Source organism: Geotrypetes seraphini, chromosome 3 (assembly GCF_902459505.1).
Source record: "Geotrypetes seraphini chromosome 3, aGeoSer1.1, whole genome shotgun sequence".
NCBI lineage: Eukaryota > Metazoa > Chordata > Amphibia > Gymnophiona > Dermophiidae > Geotrypetes > Geotrypetes seraphini.
Genome location: NC_047086.1, coordinates 249,413,934 through 249,433,427, shown reverse-complemented (window position 1 = coordinate 249,433,427; position 19,494 = coordinate 249,413,934). Strand labels below are relative to the sequence as shown.

Genomic DNA, 19,494 nt, shown 5'->3' with positions numbered 1-19,494 from the left:
ATAAATATAGACCTTTCAAAATAAGCACAATTGCTACACTCATAAGGATAGCCATGTTAAAAAAAATCTCAAAGCTAATAAATGACACTGTATCTTGAACTCTTGTAAATCTGTACAGATGTGCTAACATCAAAGGAATTGACTCATTGTATGGCCCAGCTTAAGAGGCTTGGAATTGCAGCTGTTGAGGCTTTAACAACTGTTGCAAGGAAAAAGCACAGCTATTGTATTTTCAAACTTTTTAAAATCTGGATAGGTATCCTGCTGGTTCAACCAACTGTGAAAGACTACAGTTTCTCCAAAGAGGCAGACCAAAGTAAAAAATGTCATTTTGTATGCCTTTTGCATATAAGCACGTGCCATCCAATTCAGTGAGTACACGAGAGTCTTTTCAAAATATGTGACACATATGTTAGCCAAATTTGGGGGAAGGGGGCAAGAGTCCTCTAAATTTGTACTTCTTCTCAAAATTATATTGTACAATACCATTTGTCTTCATTCCACTGTAAATCGCAAAGGCATTTTGTGTTTTTACTTGTTTGCTCAGTGCTGAAACAGCGTCTTGAAGATTGGCTGCATATGGGATGTTTTGTACAGAGAATAAGTGTCAAGTATGACTTACAGCAAGTGCTCTAGTAAATAAGTGAACTCTCCTAATAAATTTAGCTTATGTGATGCATCTTATGTAAGATTTAGCTAAATGTATGCAAAAGACATCTGCAAATATGGCTAGATCTTCAAATAGGGTCCCATTGGAGGAGACAGATTCCATGCTGGTTATATCAAAGATTTATGGACTCCAGACAACTTATAAATAACTGGAACCCAAGAAATCCTGTTCAAAACCATGGTTATCCCAGGACAAGCAGGCAGCATATTCTTAACACATGGGTGACGTCGCCGACGGAGCCCTCGGTACGGACCTTTTTAACTAGAAGTTTCTAGTTGGCCGCACCGCGCGTGCGCGAGTGCCTTCCCGCCCGACGGAGGAGTGCGTGGTCCCCAGTTTCTTCGTTTCCGCGGAGCGAAGAAGACGCGTGTGTTTTTTCAACGGCCGTTGAAACCACTTTTTTGCCTTCCCGCTCGCGCTTTTTTCCTTATTTTTTCTTTCTTTACCTTCGGGTTTATTTTTCTTTGATTTGCAAAAAAAAAAAAAAAAAAACTTTGCTTTTTCCCTTTTTTCTTTCGTTTTTGCCCCGGCGGGGCCTGTTGCCAGTATACAGGCCTCGGGCTTCAATTTTGCGGAGGCTATCTTCCCCTTCATGCCCCCGCAGGTCGGTTTTAAGAAGTGCCAGCGGTGTGCACGCCCGATCTCCATAACTGACCCACACAATTGGTGCTTGCAGTGTCTGGGTCCAGAGCATCGGGCGGACTCCTGCACCCGCTGTGCTACTCTTCAAAAAAGAACCCTTAAAAACCGAAGAATTCAGCAAACTCTCCTCTTCGGCACCGAGTCGGCGATGGACTCCTCACCTTCAACAGCGGTACCTCAAAAATCGGCACCGTCGTCCTCGACACCGACCGACCCCGCATCGGCGTCACTGGCGCCAGGTAAGCCGGCTAAGAAGCCTTCCTCTTCCCTCGAGCGCCCTCCAGCTACGGTGGCGACACCGTCCCTACCGGCATCGCACCGGTCCCGCAAACGCTCCGCCCCGATCTCGGTGAGTGCCTCGTCATCGGCCTCCTCATCGCCGGGGCGTGGAGCGGCATCTAAGGAACCGAAGAAAAAGAAAGCGGTTCCGATGCCACCTCTAGATGACCGTATCTCGGCCATCTTAAAGGCTCAACTCCAAGAACAGTTGAAGAAACAACTTGAACAACTGTTGCCCACTATCCTGGCACCGCTCCTTCCGGTACCAGACCGGCCCGAGCCCCGTACCGAGCCTCCGGTGTCCACCCCTTCGGTACCGGTGAACACATCCATGCCGATCCTTTCGGCCCAACAACTTCAGGGCGATCCGGTGGTTCATTCTCAGGCCACATTGGATCCTCCTCGGCACCAGGCGGCACGGCATTCTTCTCGGGACCGAGATAGACGCCGGTCGTCCTCCCCTGGTACCGTTTCGGTGCGCTCTGGAAAATCCTTGTCCAAAACTCGCCATACCGCGCCCTCCACCCCGGTGTCTCGACATGCACCAGAAGTCAGGGACCCTGACTTATGGGAGGAAACTCCTCTCGGTACCGAGGAGGATCCCTCCTCATCTGATGAGGAACCATCGGCACCCGATGCCACCTCTAAACCAGAGCAGTCCTCATTTTCTAAATTTCTGAGAGAAATGTCTGCTGCCCTGTCCCTTCCCCTGGAATCGGACTCAAAAAAGTCTCAAGCCTTTCTAGAGGCTCTAGACTTTGAACAACCTCCTAAGGAGTTCCTCAAGCTTCCCGTGCATGACATTCTACGGGAAACTTTCTACAAAAACTTAGAAAATCCCCTCACGGTACCGGGAGCCCCCCGTAAACTGGACAACCTTTACCGTGTCATTCCCATTCCTGGATTCGACAAATCTCAATTGCCCCATGAGTCCCTTCTGGTGGAATCCACCTTAAAAAAGACTCAGGGCTCCAGTGTCTATGCCTCTACCCCTCCTGGCAGAGAAGGTAAAACCATGGACAAGTTTGGCAAGAGGCTTTACCAGAATGCCATGCTTGCAAACAGGGCAAACAACTATTCCTTCCATTTTTCCTTCTATCTCAAACATTTGGTCCAACAACTGTCTGCCCTCCAAAAGTACCTTCCTGAGCGCAAGGTCCCGCTATTCCAACAGCACATCTCTGGCCTTCTCCAAATGCGCAAGTATATGGTCCGCTCGATATACGACTCCTTCGAGCTCACCTCTCGGGCCTCTGCCATGGCCGTAGCCATGCGTCGCTTGGCCTGGCTCAGAGTCTCCGACCTGGACATCAACCACCAGGATCGTCTGGCCAACGCCCCCTGTCTCGGGGATGAACTTTTTGGAGAGTCACTGGATTCCACCACCCAGAAACTCTCTGCCCATGAGACCAGGTGGGACACCCTGATCAAGCCGAAAAAGAAGGCACCGCCTGCCCGACCTTATCGGCCACAAACATCTTATCAACGGAGGTTCTCAGCCAGACCACTCAACCCGCCTCCCCAGCAATCTCGGCGACCCCGTCAACAGCAACATCATGCTCAGGCTCGATCTCAGGCCACTCAACCCTCTAAGCCTTCTCAGCCTGCTAAACAATCTCAGCCCTTTTGACTCTTCTCTCCAGGGCATAGCCAGTCATCCACCCTTGCTACCTCTTCCACAACCCATCGGAGGTCGTCTCACCATTTTCTCCAGCCGTTGGGAAGTCATCACGTCAGACCAGTGGGTCCTCAACATCATCCGCCACGGCTACTCTCTCAACTTCCAGACTCTACCTCCGGACAACCTTCCCGTAGAGTCTGCTTCACACTCATCTCAAGTCCCCCTCCTCCTGAGGGAGGTTCAATCCCTCCTCCTTCTCAATGCCATCGAAGAAGTACCTCCAGATCAAAGGGGTCAGGGATTCTACTCCCGCTACTTCCTGGTCCCCAAAAAGACGGGAGACCTCCGTCCCATTCTCGATCTAAGGGACCTCAACAAGTGTCTAGTCAAGGAGAAGTTCAGAATGCTCTCCCTTGCCACGCTTTACCCTCTTCTTTCTCAACACGACTGGCTATGTTCCCTGGACCTCAAAGAGGCCTACACTCACATCTCCATCAATCAGAATTCTCGCCGCTACCTCCGGTTCCAGGTACTGCAACACCACTATCAGTACAAGGTGCTACCGTTCGGCCTAGCTTCCTCACCCAGGGTCTTCACCAAGTGCCTTATAGTGGTAGCGGCCTTCCTCAGGTCTCACAACCTCCAGGTGTTCCCCTACTTGGACGATTGGTTGGTGAAAGCACCTTCATCTCAACTCGTGCTACAAGCCACTCATCACACCATCTCTCTCCTCCACCTCCTGGGGTTCGAGATCAACTACCCCAAGTCGCACTTGCTTCCCACCCAGCGACTTCAATTCATTGGAGCAGTTCTGGACACCACGCTAATGAGGGCCTTTCTCCCCTCCGATCGCCAGCGGACCCTGCTCCATCTCTGCCGTCAGGTACTCATGCACCCCTCCATCCCTGCCCGACAGATGATGGTCCTACTGGGTCACATGGCCTCGACGGTGCATGTCCTTCCTCTGGCACGTCTCCACCTTCGTACGCCTCAGTGGACTCTCGCCAACCAATGGTCACAGACTACAGATCTTCTTTCTCATCCCATCTCTGTGACATCATCTCTTCAGCAATCTCTCCAATGGTGGTTGAACTCCTCAAATCTTTCCAGGGGTCTACTTTTTCATCTGCCCCCCCACTCTATGATCATCACCACCGATGCGTCCCCCTACGCGTGGGGAGCTCACCTAGGAGATCTACGCACCCAGGGACTTTGGACCCCACAGGAGCGTCGTCATCACATAAATTTCCTGGAACTCAGAGCAATGTTCTACGCCCTCAAGGCTTTCCAACATCTTCTCTGCCCTCAAGTCCTCCTCCTGTGCACAGACAATCAAGTCGCCATGTACTACATAAACAAACAAGGCGGCACCGGATCTCGCCCCCTTTGTTTGGAGGCTCTGCGCATCTGGACCTGGGCCACGGACCGCAATCTCTTTCTCAGGGCGGTCTATATCCAGGGCGAACAGAACTCTCTGGCCGACAATCTCAGTCGCATCCTTCAACCCCACGAGTGGACGTTGGACCCTCCGACTCTGCTCTCCATCTTTGCTCGATGGGGCACTCCGCAGGTGGACCTCTTTGCAGCACCTCACAATCATCAGCTGCCCCAATTCTGCTCCAGACTCTTCTCTCCTCACCGTCTGGCCCCGGATGCATTCCTGCTCGATTGGAGGGATCGGTTCCTGTATGCCTTCCCTCCACTTCCTCTGATGTTGCGGACCTTGTCCAAACTCCGCAAAGACCACGCCACCATGATTCTTATCGCACCTCGGTGGCCTCGCCAACACTGGTTCTCACTCCTGCTCCAGCTCAGCTCCAGGGAACCCATTCTACTTCCTGTATTTCCTACTCTACTTACGCAACAGCATCAGTCTCTGCTACATCCCAATCTGTCTTCGCTCCACCTGACAGCTTGGTTTCTCTCGGGCTGACCTCTCCGGAGAATCTATCTCAACCGGTCCGCCTCATTGTGGACGCTTCCAGGAAACCGGCCACTCTCCAATGTTACCATCAGAAGTGGACCAGATTTTCCTCCTGGTGTCTCCGGCATCATCAAGAACCCACCTCCTTAGCGGTGGAAACTGTCTTGGAATATTTGCTCTCACTGTCCAACGCTGGCCTCAAAACTACCTCCATCAGAGTCCACCTCAGTGCCATCACTGCGTTTCATGAGCCTATTCTCGGAAAACCCCTCACGGCTCATCCTCTGGTTTCCAGATTCATGAGAGGACTCTTCAACATCAAACCGCCTCTCAAACCTCCTCCTGTCGTCTGGGACCTGAATGTGGTTCTCTCAGCTCTCATGAAACCTCCGTTTGAGCCTCTTGCCACAACTTCTCTCAGGCTTCTTACCTGGAAGGTGCTTTTCCTAATTGCCATCACCTCTGCCAGGAGGGTTAGCGAACTGCATGCACTGGTTGCCGACCCACCTTTCACTGTTTTTCACCATGACAAGGTTGTTCTGCGTACCCACCCTAAATTCCTTCCCAAGGTGGTCTCCGCTTTTCACCTCAACCAGTCCATTGTGCTGCCCGTCTTCTTCCCTAAGCCTCACTCGCATCCTGGGGAACAGGCGTTGCACACGCTGGATTGTAAGCGTGCCCTTGCTTACTATCTTGATCGTACCAGAGCTCACCGAACTGCCCCTCAGCTCTTTTTGTCTTTCGACCCCAACCGTTTGGGTCATCCTGTCTCCAAACGGACACTTTCAAATTGGCTTGCTGCCTGTATTGCTTTCTGCTACGCTCGGGCCGGTCTCTCACTGGAAGGAACTGTCACGGCCCACAGAGTCCGAGCTATGGCTGCTTCTGTGGCTTTCCTCCGCTCCACGCCCATCGAGGAAATCTGCAAGGCGGCCACTTGGTCCTCAGTTCACACGTTCACTACTCACTACTGTCTGGATGCGTTCTCCAGACGGGATGGACACTTCGGCCAATCTGTGTTACAAAATTTATTTTCCTAATGGCCAACCATCCCACCTCCCTCTTTGTTAGCTTGGAGGTCACCCATGTGTTAAGAATATGCTGCCTGCTTGTCCTGGGATAAAGCACAGTTACTTACCGTAACAGGTGTTATCCAGGGACAGCAGGCAGATATTCTTACGTCCCACCCACCTCCCCGGGTTGGCTTCTTAGCTGGCTTATCCTAACTGGGGACCACGCACTCCTCCGTCGGGCGGGAAGGCACTCGCGCACGCGCGGTGCGGCCAACTAGAAACTTCTAGTTAAAAAGGTCCGTACCGAGGGCTCCGTCGGCGACGTCACCCATGTGTTAAGAATATCTGCCTGCTGTCCCTGGATAACACCTGTTACGGTAAGTAACTGTGCTTTCACAATGCTACATGCTTCTGCTAAAAATTATTTCATGAGATCCATATCTAGCATCCTACAACTTTTAATGTTTTAAATGCGTAGATGACTTCCTAGACATATACAGATCTATCCTGAAGAACAACATTTCTGCCTTTTTAATGGGCTTAATCTACAATTGTGTATCTTAATAAAACCTGTGACATGCTATTCTTTTTATGTAAGTTATAAAAACACTTAAGCTTGGATAGTTCTAAATCCTTCAAATCTTTTAACACTGACTCTTCAAAAGACAAAATGTAGGGGCTAATAGGACTCAAAAGGGCATATTTACTTTATATGATGATTTGCTTCCTTAAAAGCTTGAGGTGGAATGCAGGAGTGGCCATCATCTAAATCAGGGGTAGGGAACTCCGGTCCTCGAGAGCCGTATTCCAGTCGGGTTTTCAGGATTTCCCCAATAAATATGTATTGAAAGCAGTGCATGTAAATAGATCTCATGCATATTCATTGGGGAAATCCTGAAAACCCGACTGGAATACGGCTCTCGAGGACCGGAGTTCCCTACCCCTGATCTAAATGCTTCCTCCTCTTCTCTCTCTTCACTGTTGGACTACCTTCTTCATTTATCCAATTCTGGACTGAAACCCACTTCTGTCAGAGTTCACCTCGGTGTTTTTAATGCTTTCCATATTCCTGTCAACAATAAATGGCCACTCATCTGCTTGTTTACAGGTTTATGAAGGGTCTTTTCAACTCCAAACCTTTCAAACTGCCTTCAGTTGCCTGGGATCTTAATGTAGTTCTCACCAGTTTGATGAAGCCACCATTTGAATTATTGGCATCTATTCATCTTAAGTTTCTCACTCAGAAAGTGGTCTTCTTGATCTCTGTCACTTCCGCTCATTGAGTGAATGAGCTTCAAGCATTAGTCTCCGATCCACCGTACATAGTATTTCATCACGATAAGGTGATGAAACTGGACTGGACCCACTCAAAATTCCTTCCAAAAGTAGTCATGAATTTTCACCTTAATCAATCCATTGTGCTTCCAATCTTACATAAGAACATAAGCAATGCCTCCACTGGATCAGACCTGAGGTCCATCATGCCCAGCAGTCCGCTCACGCGGCGGCCCAACAGGTCCAGGACCTGTGCAGTAATCCTTTATCTATACCCCTCTATCCCTTTTTCCAGCAGGAAATTGTCTAATCCTTTCTTGAACCCCAGTACCATATTCTGCTCTATTACGCCCTCTGGAAGCGCATTCCAAGTGTCCACCACACGCTGGGTAAAGAAAAACTTCCTAGCATTCGTTTTGAATCTGTCCCCTTTCAACTTTTCCGAATGTCCTCTTGTTCTTTTATATTTTGAGTGTTTGAAGAATCTGTCCCTCTCTACTCTCTCTATGCCCTTCATAATCTTGTAGGTCTCTATCATGGCTCCTCTGAGTCTCCGCTTTTCCAGGGAGAAGAGCCCCAGTCTCTCCAGCCTTTCAGTGTATGAAAAGTTTTCTATGCCCTTAATCATTCGTGTCGCTCTCCTCTGGACCCTCTCAAGTATTGCCATATCCTTCTTAAGGTACGGTGACCAATACTGGACACAGTACTCCAGGTGCGGGCGCACCATTGCCCGATACTACGGTAGGATGACTTCTTTCGTTCTTGTTGTAATATCCTTCTTGATAGTACCCAACATTCTGTTCGCTTTCTTTGAGGCTGACGCGCATTGCGCCATTGGTTTCATTGTTGTATCCACCAACACTCCCAAGTCCTTTTCGAGGTTACTTTCCCCCAGAGCCAACCCCCCCCCCCCATTTTGTAGCTGAACATCGAGTTCTTTTTCCCTATATGCATGACCTTGCATTTATCTATATTGAAGTTCATCTGCCATTTATTCGCCCACTCCTCCAATGTTGTCAGGTCTCTTTGCAGTTGTTCACATTCCCCTATAGTTTTAACCCTGCTACAGAGTTTAGTGTCATCTGCAAACTTTATAACTTCGCACTTTGTCCCCACTTCCAGGTCATTTATAAACATATTGAATAGCAGCGGCCAGAGCACAGACCCCTGTGGGACACCGCTCGTTACCCTTCTCTAGCCTGAGTAGTGGCCCTTCACTGCAACCCTCTGCTTTCTGCCTGCCAACCAGTGTTTAACCCATCTTTGTACGTCCCCTCCCACCCGCCTTTCCAGTGTTCCACCATGAGAAAGTAGTGCTTTGCACCCATTCAAAGGTAGTTCTCCCAAAGGTAGTCACTGAATTTCATCTCAATCAATTGATTGTGCTTCCCAAGCCTCATTCTCACCCTAGAGAAACGGCTCTTCATACTTTGGACAGCAAACGAGCCTTGCAGGATTTCTACAATGAATTTTCATGAGATCTGTTTGCATGCACTACTTCCATTGTATGCAAATAGATCTCATAGAAACATAGAAGATGACGGCAGAAAAGGGCTACAGCCCATCAAGTCTGCCCACTTTGCTTACCCACCCCCTGTCTATGCCCTAATGACCCAATTTTCTTATCTTGACCCTAGTAGGGATCCCACATGGGTATCCCATTTATTCTTAAAGTCTGGCACGCTGTCTGCCTCTATCACCTGCACTGGAAGCTTGTTCCAATGATCAACCACTCTCTCTGTGAAGAAATACTTTCTGGTGTCGCCATGAAATTTTCCGCCCCTGAGTTTGAGCGGGTGCCCTCTTGTGGCCGAGGGTCCCTTGAGAAAGAAAATATCATCTTCCACTTTGACACGTCCCATGAGGTACTTAAATGTTTTGATCATGTCTCCCCTCTCCCTACGTTCCTCGAGAGTGTAGAGCTGCAATTTGTTCAGTCTCTCTTCATACGAGAGACCCTTGAGCCCCGAGATCATCCTGGTGGCCATCTGCTGAACCGATTCAATTCTGCGCACATCTTTACTGTAATGTGGCCTCCAGAATTGCACACAGTACTCCAGATGAGGTCTAACCATGGCCCTGTACAACGGCATTATGACTTCAGGCTTTCGGCTGACGAAACTTCTATTGATACAACCCAATATCTGCCTTGCATTAGATGAAGCCTTCTCCACTTGATTGGCAGTTTTCATGTCTGCACTGATGATTACTCCTAAATCTCGTTCTGCTGAAGTCCTAGTTAAAGTTTCTCCGTTCAAGAAGTACGTCCTGCATGGATTTCCGCTTCCGAGGTACATGACCTTACATTTCTTAGCATTGAAGCCTAGCTGCCAGGTTGAGGACCAACTTTCAAATGTAAGCAGGTCCTGCGCCATATAATTCTGTAAACTGCATTCACTTACTATATTACATAGTTTGGCGTCATCGGCGAATAGTATTATTTTACCTTGAAGCCCTTGAGTCAGATCCCCTATGAATATGTTGAAAAGGAGTGGACCCAGGACCGAGCCCTGCGGCACTCCACTGGTCACCTCCGATGTTTTAGAGAGGGTACCATTAACCACCACCCTCTGAAGTCTGCCACTCAGCCAATCATTGACCCATGCAGTTAGTGTCTCTCCTAACCCCATCGATTCCATCTTGCTTAGCAGCCTGCGGTGTGGGACACTGCCAAAAGCTTTACTGAAGTCCAGATACACGACGTCCAAAGACTCTCCCAAGCAGTGGCGTACCTAGGTTATGTGGCACCCGGGGCCCATCATTTTTTTGACACCCCCCCCATGTAAAAAATTATTTTTTGTAATAACCATTAAAAATAAATGGTCATAATAGAAACAGGCACTAAAAATTTTCTTTTATTGAACCTCATATATGTAACTATTAATCCAAACATAACATAAATTATGTCTGAATTGCCATGACATCAGAAGTACATATGGAGTAGTTAGTTGCAGGTGATGCTTGGGACAGTTCTGATTGTGTTAGTTCGGTTTTATGTGTTTTTTGAATAGAAGGGTTTTTATTTCTTTTTTGAAGGTTTTGTAGTTTGTGGTCAAGGTCAATAGGTTGTAGAGTTGGGGGTCGAGCGTTAGGAGGTTGTCGAACAGTTTTTTTTCTTTTGACGATTTTGGTTGGAGGGTGTGTGAATGGTGCGTGAGTTCTCCTATGTCTGGTTGAAGTGGATTTAATTATTTAGCTGAAGAAATTAGTTACCCCCCCCCCCCTTCCCATTCCACACATTAATTCTCTTCCATTATAACAAACACTGATAAGTTCCCAGAAAAAAAATACATTAAAATAAAAAGTGAAAACAAAGGCCCCTACAGATGAGAACATAACATAAGAATAGCCTAACTGGGTCAGACCAATGGTCCATCATGCCCAGTAGCCCATTCTCATGGTAGCCAATCCAGGTCACTAGTACCTGGTCAAAACCCAAAGAGTAGCAACATTCCATGCCACCGATCCAGGGCAAGCAGACACTTCCCCCATGTCTTAATAACAGACTATGGACTTTTCCTCCAGGAATTTGTCCAAACCTTTCTTAAAATCAGCAATGCTATCTGCTTTTACCATAATTTCTGGCCACTTCATTTTTAAGCTTAGATCTTTCCTTCCAAACAGAGACCTTGCTAGATGTCAAATACAGAAAGAACAAGGTAACTTCACAAGGACTTAGCTGTGTAGGAAATGTGAATCTCCTCATACACCCATCATATAGTGCAAAAATGTGCAAAGGTCTGTTTTTTTCTTTCGATCACTACATAGCCTAATGCCACACAAGCAGCGCTGTTACAAACATATTCTGAAGATCAATGCTAAGGTTAACAAAGTTTCCTTCCTTGGACCAGAAGGAGATACTGACAAACCACTGGAAGAGATCCCAAAACAACTACCCAGGCACAACTCCCAAAGACCCACTCAGTGTGTGAACCAGTTGAATGGAGTGGACTAACTGGGGGGTGGAAATGGGCCCGGAGTTTGCTCAGCAGAATTTCCCAGACCACATCTTCCTCTCAACACATTGACACGCTGCCGCCACCATCACCACCATTAGGAACTCCTCACCGGGTAGGCCAGCAATGCTTATAAACTTTATAAAACACATTATTATATTTTCTTATAAAGCACATATTTTAACTGAACTCTCCGACATCCTCAGCCTTGCCATTCACAAAAATAGAAGGAAGAAAAGTTCCTGTTTCCTGCTGTCTCATGTCCCCAGCCTATACAATATTTTTCTTTTGCAGACCCTTCAAAAGTCTGACCAAATCCTCGTTTCATTTGCATTATAAAGTACTGAGGATGCCATTTCTCTCCAATCCCAGGTCCTAAAGTCTAAGACAGTAGCGCAAACTAGTGCTGCCCGATTCAAGAAAAAAAAATTTTTTCGATTCGATTCAGCCTATTGAATTGGTTTATCGATTCAACTTTCCTGCCCAATTGGGTGTTTGTTTGTTTTTTCAAACATCCTGGTGGGTTTATTTTATAGCTTTTTCACCCCCCTTTGGCTTCTCCTAACCACACTGGCGCTGTGGTGTAAATAAAATAAAGAAACAAAAAGGACTTTTCCTCTCTGTTAAATCCTAGCTCACGTTTGCAGTCTAACACCAGCTCTGGCAGGATACACATTTCAAATCTGACATATTGTAATCACAAAACAGAAAATAAAATTAGTTTTTCTACCTTTTGTTGTCTGGTTATTTTTCAAATCTTGTTGATCCAAGGCTCTGGTTGTCTTCTGATAACTTGCTTGCCAGGGTCTCCTTCTTCCTTCTTTCTGCATGCTAACCATCCATCAGCCATCTCTGTCCTCCCCGTTTCCCTTCCCTCCCCAGGAGGTCTGGCATCTATCCTTTTTTCGTCTCTTTCTACAGATCCATCTTTTCTTAACTACCCTTTCATCCAGCATCTCACCCTCCTTCAGCACCACCCCAGGGTCCACCATCTCTCCCTTTCTTTTCCCAACTACCCTCCTATCCAGTATCTCTATCTCCCCCTCCACACCATCCCTTGTGTCCAACTTCTCTCCCTTTCTGTTCCTTCCCTCTCTAAAACCCATGGTCCATCATCTCTCTCACTCTTCTCTATTTTCAGACCCATTATTTCTTCCCACCCAAAGTCTTTGAACCCCCCATTCCCTCCATATATTTTTACACCAGGGCCCCCCTCCCTGAAGGCCTGTCCCCCCCCTTAAAGGTCTGCATCCCATCCCTGAAGGCCTGCACCCCCCCTGAAGGCCTGCACCCCCCTTGAAGGCCTGCATCCTCTCTTGAAGGCCTGCCTTCCTGCCTGCCCCCCCCTTGAAGGCCTGCCTGCCTGCCTGATCCCCTTGAAGGCATATCCTCCCCTTGAAGGCCTGTCCCCCCCCTTGAAGGCCTGCACCCCTCAAAGGCCTGTCCCCCCCTTGAAGGCCTGCCTGTCCCCCCCCTTGAAGGCCTGTCCCTCCCTTGAAAACCTGCCTGCCTGCCCCCCCCTTTGAAGGCCTGTCTCCCCTTTGAAGGCCTGCCTGTCCCCCCCCTTTGAAGGCCTGCCTGTCCCCCCCCCTTGAAGGCCTGCCTGCCTGTCACCCCCCTTCCCCCTTGAAGGCCTGCCTGCCTGCCCGCCCGCCCGCCCCACCCCGAAGGACCGCTAGCCCCCCTGGCCTCCCTGCACCCCCTATGAAGCACCCCGCAGCAGGATCACGATGTCAGCGATCCCTGCACTGCTTCGGAGCTGCTTCCTCCACCGCGGTCCTGCCCCTCCTCTGACGTCAGAGGAGGGGCGGGACCGCGGTGCAGGAAGCAGCGCCGAAGCAGTTCAGGGATCGCTGATATCGCGATCCCGCTGCCGGCTGCTTCTTGGTGTTGCAGGGAGACCAGGTGGGCGAGCGGTCCTTCGGGGGTGGGGGGGACTGAACGGCAAGGCCGGGAGCACCCCCTCAGGGCTTGTCACCCGGGGTGGACCGCCCCCCCCCCCTTAGTACGCTACTGCTCCCAAGTCCAACTTTCTTGTTACCCAGTCAAAGAAGCTGATGAGATTGGATTGGCAGGACCTACCCTTGATGAATCCATGCTGACTGGGATCCCGAAGATTCCCTTCATTCAAGATCGTGTCCAATTTGCTTTTAATTAGTGTTTCCATGAGTTTGCACACTATTGATGTGAGACTCACCGGTCTATAATTCACAGCCTCTGCCCTGCAACCCTTTTTATGCAGAGGAACGACATTAACTAATTTCCAGTCCAGAGGAACTTTCCCCTTACTTAGGGAGAGATTGAATAGCTCAGCCAACGGTTTCGCCAGGACATCGCTCAATTCTCTGAGCACTCTTGGGTGCAAATTGTCTGGTCCCATGGCTTTGTTCACCTTGAGTCTTGCCAGTTCACTGTAAACTTCACCTGAAAACCCGACCTGGCAAGGGCTGAGATTGGACGCCCTGGACTAGAGGCATTTAGGCATGTAACTTCTAATTATTGTCAGCACCAATTAATAAAAATATAGCCAGTTATTGGTTAATGCCAATTAGTAGCTTGTTAGCTAATTATATGTGCAGGTGTCTTTATTCTACAGCTGTGCGCTAAGCGTAAAGTTGGGCATACAAATGTCTAGAATTAGGGAGTTTACATCTTGAGGAAAAGGTTAGTATAACTAGCCCTTTATTAAATACCTCCTAACCTAACATCCAAGTCTGATCTAATAAACATTTTTGTTCTCTAATTTCAGTCCTTCAACGAGCAATAACATTCCTCTTATGAGGGTTGTACAGTCAATCAAGCATACAAAAAGGAAGAGCAGTACAATGGTGAAAGAAGGATGGATGGTTCACTACACGAACAGAGACAACTTGGTCTGTAACCTGTCACTTCTGTTTTTGTGAATACTCTCTATATATTTATAATGGTTATATGTATCACAATGTTTCTTCAGCTTTGTAAATCAAAAGATCTTGTCGCAGAAAGCCTTTATTTACCTGAGGGTTAAAAGTTCGTAGTTCTCTCCTGGGATGACACTGCTGCTGTTTTGGTTGCTTTGTCATTATTATTTGTATAGTTCTAACAGGCATATGTATTGCTGTTCTGAAACACATAAGAGATAGTCCTTACTTCTTGTAACTCACAATCTGATCAAATCAGACAAGATCTACAATGAAAAAAAACCCAAACAAATTGGAAGCTTTGGGGCTCATAATCGAAATGAAAATACATCTAAAAATCTGCCTAAATCAGCGGACGCTCAAAAAGACAGGTCGTCCAAGTGACGATAATTGAAATGGGTTTTAGATGTATCTAAAAGTAGCTTAGGCCTTTTCACTGCCGCTGTGCACCCAGAGTGAAAAGGGGTGCTTTTCAAGGAGTGGTTAGGGTGGGAGATAGGCAAGATGTGGGCTGACCTAGACTTAGTCGTCCTGCAGTGATAATCGAAAGTATAACAGGTTGCCTGTATGGAACTTATACGTTTTGACTTAGACCAAGTCAAAACAGGTGTAAGTTCCAGATCGGGCCACTGAGGTGATCGCAGCTGCCGTGATTAGCTCAGCGGCCCAGGCAACCCGCCCCCCGTCCCAGTAACGATCGTGGCAGGAGTGATGTCCAGTCCCTCCTGCCCACACTCGTCGCGACTCCCCCTGCAATGATCATGGAAGGAGGGATGTCCAGTCCCTCATGCCCACACTCGTCGCGACTCCCCCTGCAATGATCATGGAAGGAGGGATGTCCAGTCCCTCATGCCCGTACACACCACAACCCCTCTCCCCCCCCCGCAACAATCGCAGCAGGAGAGATGCCTAATCTCTCCTGCCGGACACCCCCTTCCCAAAAGTTCACCAGCAGGAGGGATGCCTAAACCCTCCTGCTGAACACCCCCCCATCACACCAAAGGTAGCCCACCCGGACCCCCTCAAGTCCACCTGCACCCCCCTAATCTTGTTTAGATGGTAGGCCAGACTGGTTCTTTTTGTGTCCGGCCGGCAGGCCTGCCTTTACTGGAATGGTGGGCCTGCCCCTTCCTGGTGCATCTTGGGATACACCATGGAGGTGCCTAAGGCCCTAATTGACCCAGGCACTTAAGGCCTCTCCTTTAGGAGGGGCCTTAGACACCTGGACCATCCGGAATATTAGGCCCGTCTCTCAGTGTATTCTGGGATGCACTGGGAGTGGCCTAAGATTCCACTTGGCCAGATCCCCTAGGCACGTTCTGTAAGCAGTCAGTGCCGGCGTTTCTCCTCGCCAGTGTCTTGCAGCTTACCCGGAATCTCGCCCGAACACAAGTTTGCAATATATTGCAATAACTGAAAGAAATGCTAGAAGTGCAGAGGATCTTAGCGACCCCTCTCTCACACAACATACACATGACACATTAAGTATCTCCTGTACATAGTAGTAACAAAACTATGGATAAGGAGATGTATTCCATTGGGATCTTTATTCAACTTCAGTGATTCACAACAAACTCCTATACATAGACCAGAACCAATGCCAAATTTATCTGAATCAACCAGTGAATCTGAACCTCTACCTGAGTTTAGCAGTTCCACAGTTGATAAGTCTTACAAGGGAATATTGGCATACATTAATGCTTCTATATTGGTTTAACTGAGGAAAATACAGCTGATAGTGAATTTTTCCATACTATTTTAGATCAGTGTTTCTCATCTTCTTTAAGCCAAGTGCCCACTAAGTCTAACAAATATCAACCAAGTACCAACACCCAAGTGCTGCCCCAGACCCCGCCCCCATAATAATATTATTAATTGTAATGCAGTTTTCACCACTCATTTTTCATATACACACAATATAATCTTATTAATACATAATGTTAACTGCAAAATTAAACACAAATCATAATGTACACAGAGAAAATGTTAATTATCATTTATATTCTTTTTTTTCCCCAAAGAGGTCCAGGCAGATGATTTTGCAATATTCAGTGTCACCTCAGTAATAACTATAGAAAAATACAGTAAACCCCCGCAAATTCGCAGCGGACTCAGTAATTCGCGGTATTTTCTGACCACCACTTCCTTGTACTAAAGTCATGGTTACACCAATCAGGAGCTGCTTTGATACACTATCTGGCGTGTCAAAGCAGCTCCTGATTGGTGTAGCCTGACTTTAGTAACAGAAAGAGGCGGTCAAAGCATAACACGAGTGATTTTCTGTACCTGCCGGTGCCCCAGCTGCCCTCTCCTGCCTTTTGACAGGCAAAAAAACGTATTCATGGTTTTTCAAAATTCACGTGGGTTCCTGAAATGGAATCCCCGCGAATTTCAGGGGAGTACTGTAGACAAATATAGTGGAAAATATAGACAGCAAATACAAATTCTCAAAACTGACACATTTTGATTACTAAATTGAAAATAAAATCATTTGTACCTTTGTTGTGTGGTGATTTCATGAGTCTCTGGTTACACTTCTGACTGTGCATCCAATATTTCTTTCTGCCTCCTGCACACTTCCTCTCCTCCGTAACTCATTCCCTTCCCTAACCAATATCTCTCTGTGTCCCTCCATGAGTCCAATTTTTCTTCCTCTTTTCTCCACCCCTATTGGCATCATCTCACTTTCTCTTACTGTCCATTTGTCTTTCTCTCATTCCCTCTCTTGCTGCAAAGGGAATGGGGAGAGAAAGAGAGAGAGAGATTCAGGGTGCATCTGTCTCACTTCCTCTACTGCCACATCCAGCATTTCTCCCTCTCTCATTCCCCAGATCATGTGCAGCATTTTTCACCACTGCCCACCAACCCCATACCCATTTTTCCTTCTATCACCTCTCTCTAGCACCATGCCACATCTCTCCCTCCATCACTCTGTCCAACATTCCTCCCCTTTGCATCCCCTTCAATATGTCCCTCTGTTTCCTCTCCACCACCATATCCAAACTTTCTCCCTCATCCTTCTATTCCCCATTCATCTCTACCTCACTCCTCTCTCAATTTTCACAATTGCCCAATTTTCCTTTCTTCCTTTCCCCATGTGCACTATTGTTTTCCCTCTCACTCACACAACAATTCTCCCTTTCTATTCCCTCCCTCCTATGTCCCAAGTTAGTGCCACTTTCCTCCCTCCTATGTCCCGTTAGTGCCCCTTCCTACCTCTCTTCTGTATCCCATGTTCATGCCCCCTTCCTGCCTTCCAGCCTGTCTCAAATTTGTGCCCCTTCCATGTCCCAACACGTTTCGCTCCCCCCCCTTTCTTCCACAATCATGTCCCCTCTCTCTTACTTGCTCGTTCCAGTGCCACACCAGCTGGGCTGCTCCTTCCTGCCTTCAGCTGCACAGGGACATGGGCAGCGGCTCTTACATGCTGCACATGGCTGACCCACAGGCCTTCCCTCTGACATCAACTCTGATATCAGAGAGAAGACTTCCAGGTCAGCCATGTGCAGCATGCAAGAGCCACTGCCCATGTCCCTGTGTGGCTGAAGGTGGGAAAGAGCAGCCCAGGTGGATGGCCCGGAAGAAGGTAATGGATCCCCTGCTGACCTGGAAGGCTTCCGTCTGATGTTAGCTCTGACATCAGAGGGAAGCCTTCCACTTCGGCGGAGGGGAGAATGCAGGAAGGAGGGCATGGGATCCTCTGTGGTGGCCATTAAGGAGGAAAGGGGTGGGAGATTGACACAGTACCATGTACCCCCAATCAGTGGCTCACGTACTCCTAAGGGTACGCATACTGCTTGTTGAGATGACTCATCTGGTCAGCATGCTGATGATATTGTAGTGGTACACAAGTCAGATTGGACCCATAAACCTGTCTCAAAACTTGTTTATTATGAATTGGGTACCACTTCTAATTAGTCTTTATAAATTTCTGCAAAGACTGTCATTGCTGATTGTTTAACAGTTCTTGAATGCCTGAGTAAATATATTCAACTGGCTAGTCAGGATGACTCTGCTGTATAAGGTAGCATTGGCTAGGATGACTTTGCTGTATTAGGTAGCAATTGTGCTTGCCACACTTGTCTTGCAGGTGAGCTTGGGGACCCATCCAATTTTGGCAGGGGGAGAGTGTGAGAAAGAGGATTCCTATGTTCACTGAATCTTTCAAAGTGCAGAAATTCAGCAAAATAGGCCTCTGATGTCATAGCAACAGGGAAATTGACTGTATATTATATAGACTCCTCTTACTCCTGAGAGCTACTATAGGCTGTTTTGAAAGATTCAGAATTTATTTTCAGCCTGAGAACAGTGTAGAGGGAGAGAGAACTGCAGTTGGAGTGAGAAGGGGAAGGGAGCAGTTTGGAGTAAGGAGAAGCAGCTTGTCTCTCTCTGGTTAATAGTTTTGTGGGAGCCGGTGGAGAATTTCTCTAAGCAGCTGGCTACCTCTATACATAGAGCTCTGGGGATCAGTATCCCAGAACCCTGAATATACTGGTAAAGGGGGAACTTCTATTTGTCTTATTTACCCTCTTTTTACCTGATAGTGTTCTTCTGGCTTACCTCCTATGCACATAACTAGCCATAGGGTATCATAGGAGGCCAGGGGTTACACAAGATAACGAGATGTCTTGAAATCCAGACGAGTTTGACTTGTCAAAATGTAGTTGGTGATTAATAGCATCAAAAGCAGCAGATACATTGAGGAGATAGGACAAAGGCCTTTGGCATTTAGATGAATGGAGGACACTGGAAACTTTGGCAAGAGCAGTTTCTTTGGAATACAGAAGGCAAAAGTTATACTGGAGCAGATCTAGAATAGTTTGAGACAAAAGAAAGTGAAGACAATAAGTGGGAACAGTATGTTTAGCCAGTTCAGGTATAAACGGGAAGAGCAAGATGGTAAGGTCTAATAAAGGTTTTCTGATATGACCATAGCTTGTTTAAAAGAAGAGGGAAAAGTGACAATGACAAGCAGTTGATTGAGAATATGACACATGCCTGAAATGGAGAGAGAAAATGAGTGGGAAAGAAGTTGGAGAAAATAGCAGCAAGTTTAGAAGACGGGCAGTTTCTTTCTTTGTGATTTCAGAAAAGAAACAGTATAGTAGGGTCCAGAGGAAAGGGTGTGGGAGATGGTGGCCTAGTAGAGAATCTTATTATGGAAAAAGTCAATCAGTGCATAGGGGGAATGGGCAGTGGAACAATTTTGAAGAG

At 47.6% G+C, this 19,494-nt stretch overlaps 1 protein-coding gene across 5 annotated transcripts in view; it reads left to right on the top strand.

Moving 5' to 3' along the window:
• PRKD3 (protein kinase D3) overlaps positions 1 to 19,494 on the top strand; it is a 213,384-nt gene that overhangs the window by 92,649 nt on the left and 101,241 nt on the right. For all 5 annotated transcript variants that reach the window (XM_033937717.1, XM_033937718.1, XM_033937720.1 and 2 more), the window contains one exon: positions 14,130 to 14,253. In XM_033937717.1, coding sequence (XP_033793608.1) covers positions 14,130 to 14,253 — 124 coding nt within the window. The remainder of the gene's footprint in view (positions 1 to 14,129; positions 14,254 to 19,494) is intronic.